The 364-nt window shown below is 76.6% G+C and overlaps 1 protein-coding gene across 1 annotated transcript in view; it reads right to left on the bottom strand.

Annotated features, from left to right (window-relative positions):
• Position 1: 1 nt before the first annotated feature.
• Homer3 (homer scaffolding protein 3) overlaps positions 2–364 on the bottom strand; it is a gene marked incomplete at its 3' end in the record, with an annotated part of 2,349 nt that continues 1,986 nt past the window's right edge. Inside the window, exon 5 of the mRNA XM_013028316.1 lies at positions 2–211. Within this exon, the coding sequence (XP_012883770.1) occupies positions 2–211 (210 nt within the window). The remainder of the gene's footprint in view (positions 212–364) is intronic.

Below are 364 nucleotides of genomic sequence, written 5' to 3'. Positions count from 1 at the left end.
CCCGCTGCCGCAGCCGCTCGGCCTCCGCTTGCTGGGCCTCCAGCTGCTGCCTCCACTGGGCGGCCGCGGCGTTGGCCTCCCGCAGCGCGCCCGCCAGCTTATTGTTGCTGTCCTGCAGCGCGAAGAACTCGGCCTCCCACTGCACCTCGCCCACCGAGCTGCGGGGACCGGACGCGGGGGTCGGCGGGGCGGGGCCGCGAGGAGGGCGGGACTAGGGGTGGGCGGGGCCTACGTGGGCACGTGGAAGGCGGGGCCTGGGGAGGCTGTGGGCGTGGGCACGTGGGAGGCGGGCCCGGTGAGGCTGTGGGCGGAGTCTACGTGGGCACGTGGGAGGCGGGGCCTGGGTGAGGCTGTGGGCGGGGTC

Source organism: Dipodomys ordii, unplaced genomic scaffold (genome assembly GCF_000151885.1).
Source record: "Dipodomys ordii isolate 6190 unplaced genomic scaffold, Dord_2.0 Scaffold108, whole genome shotgun sequence".
Classification (NCBI taxonomy): Eukaryota; Metazoa; Chordata; class Mammalia; order Rodentia; family Heteromyidae; genus Dipodomys; species Dipodomys ordii.
Note: the sequence above shows the minus strand (reverse complement) of the source record. Positions and strands in the feature narration are given on the sequence as shown.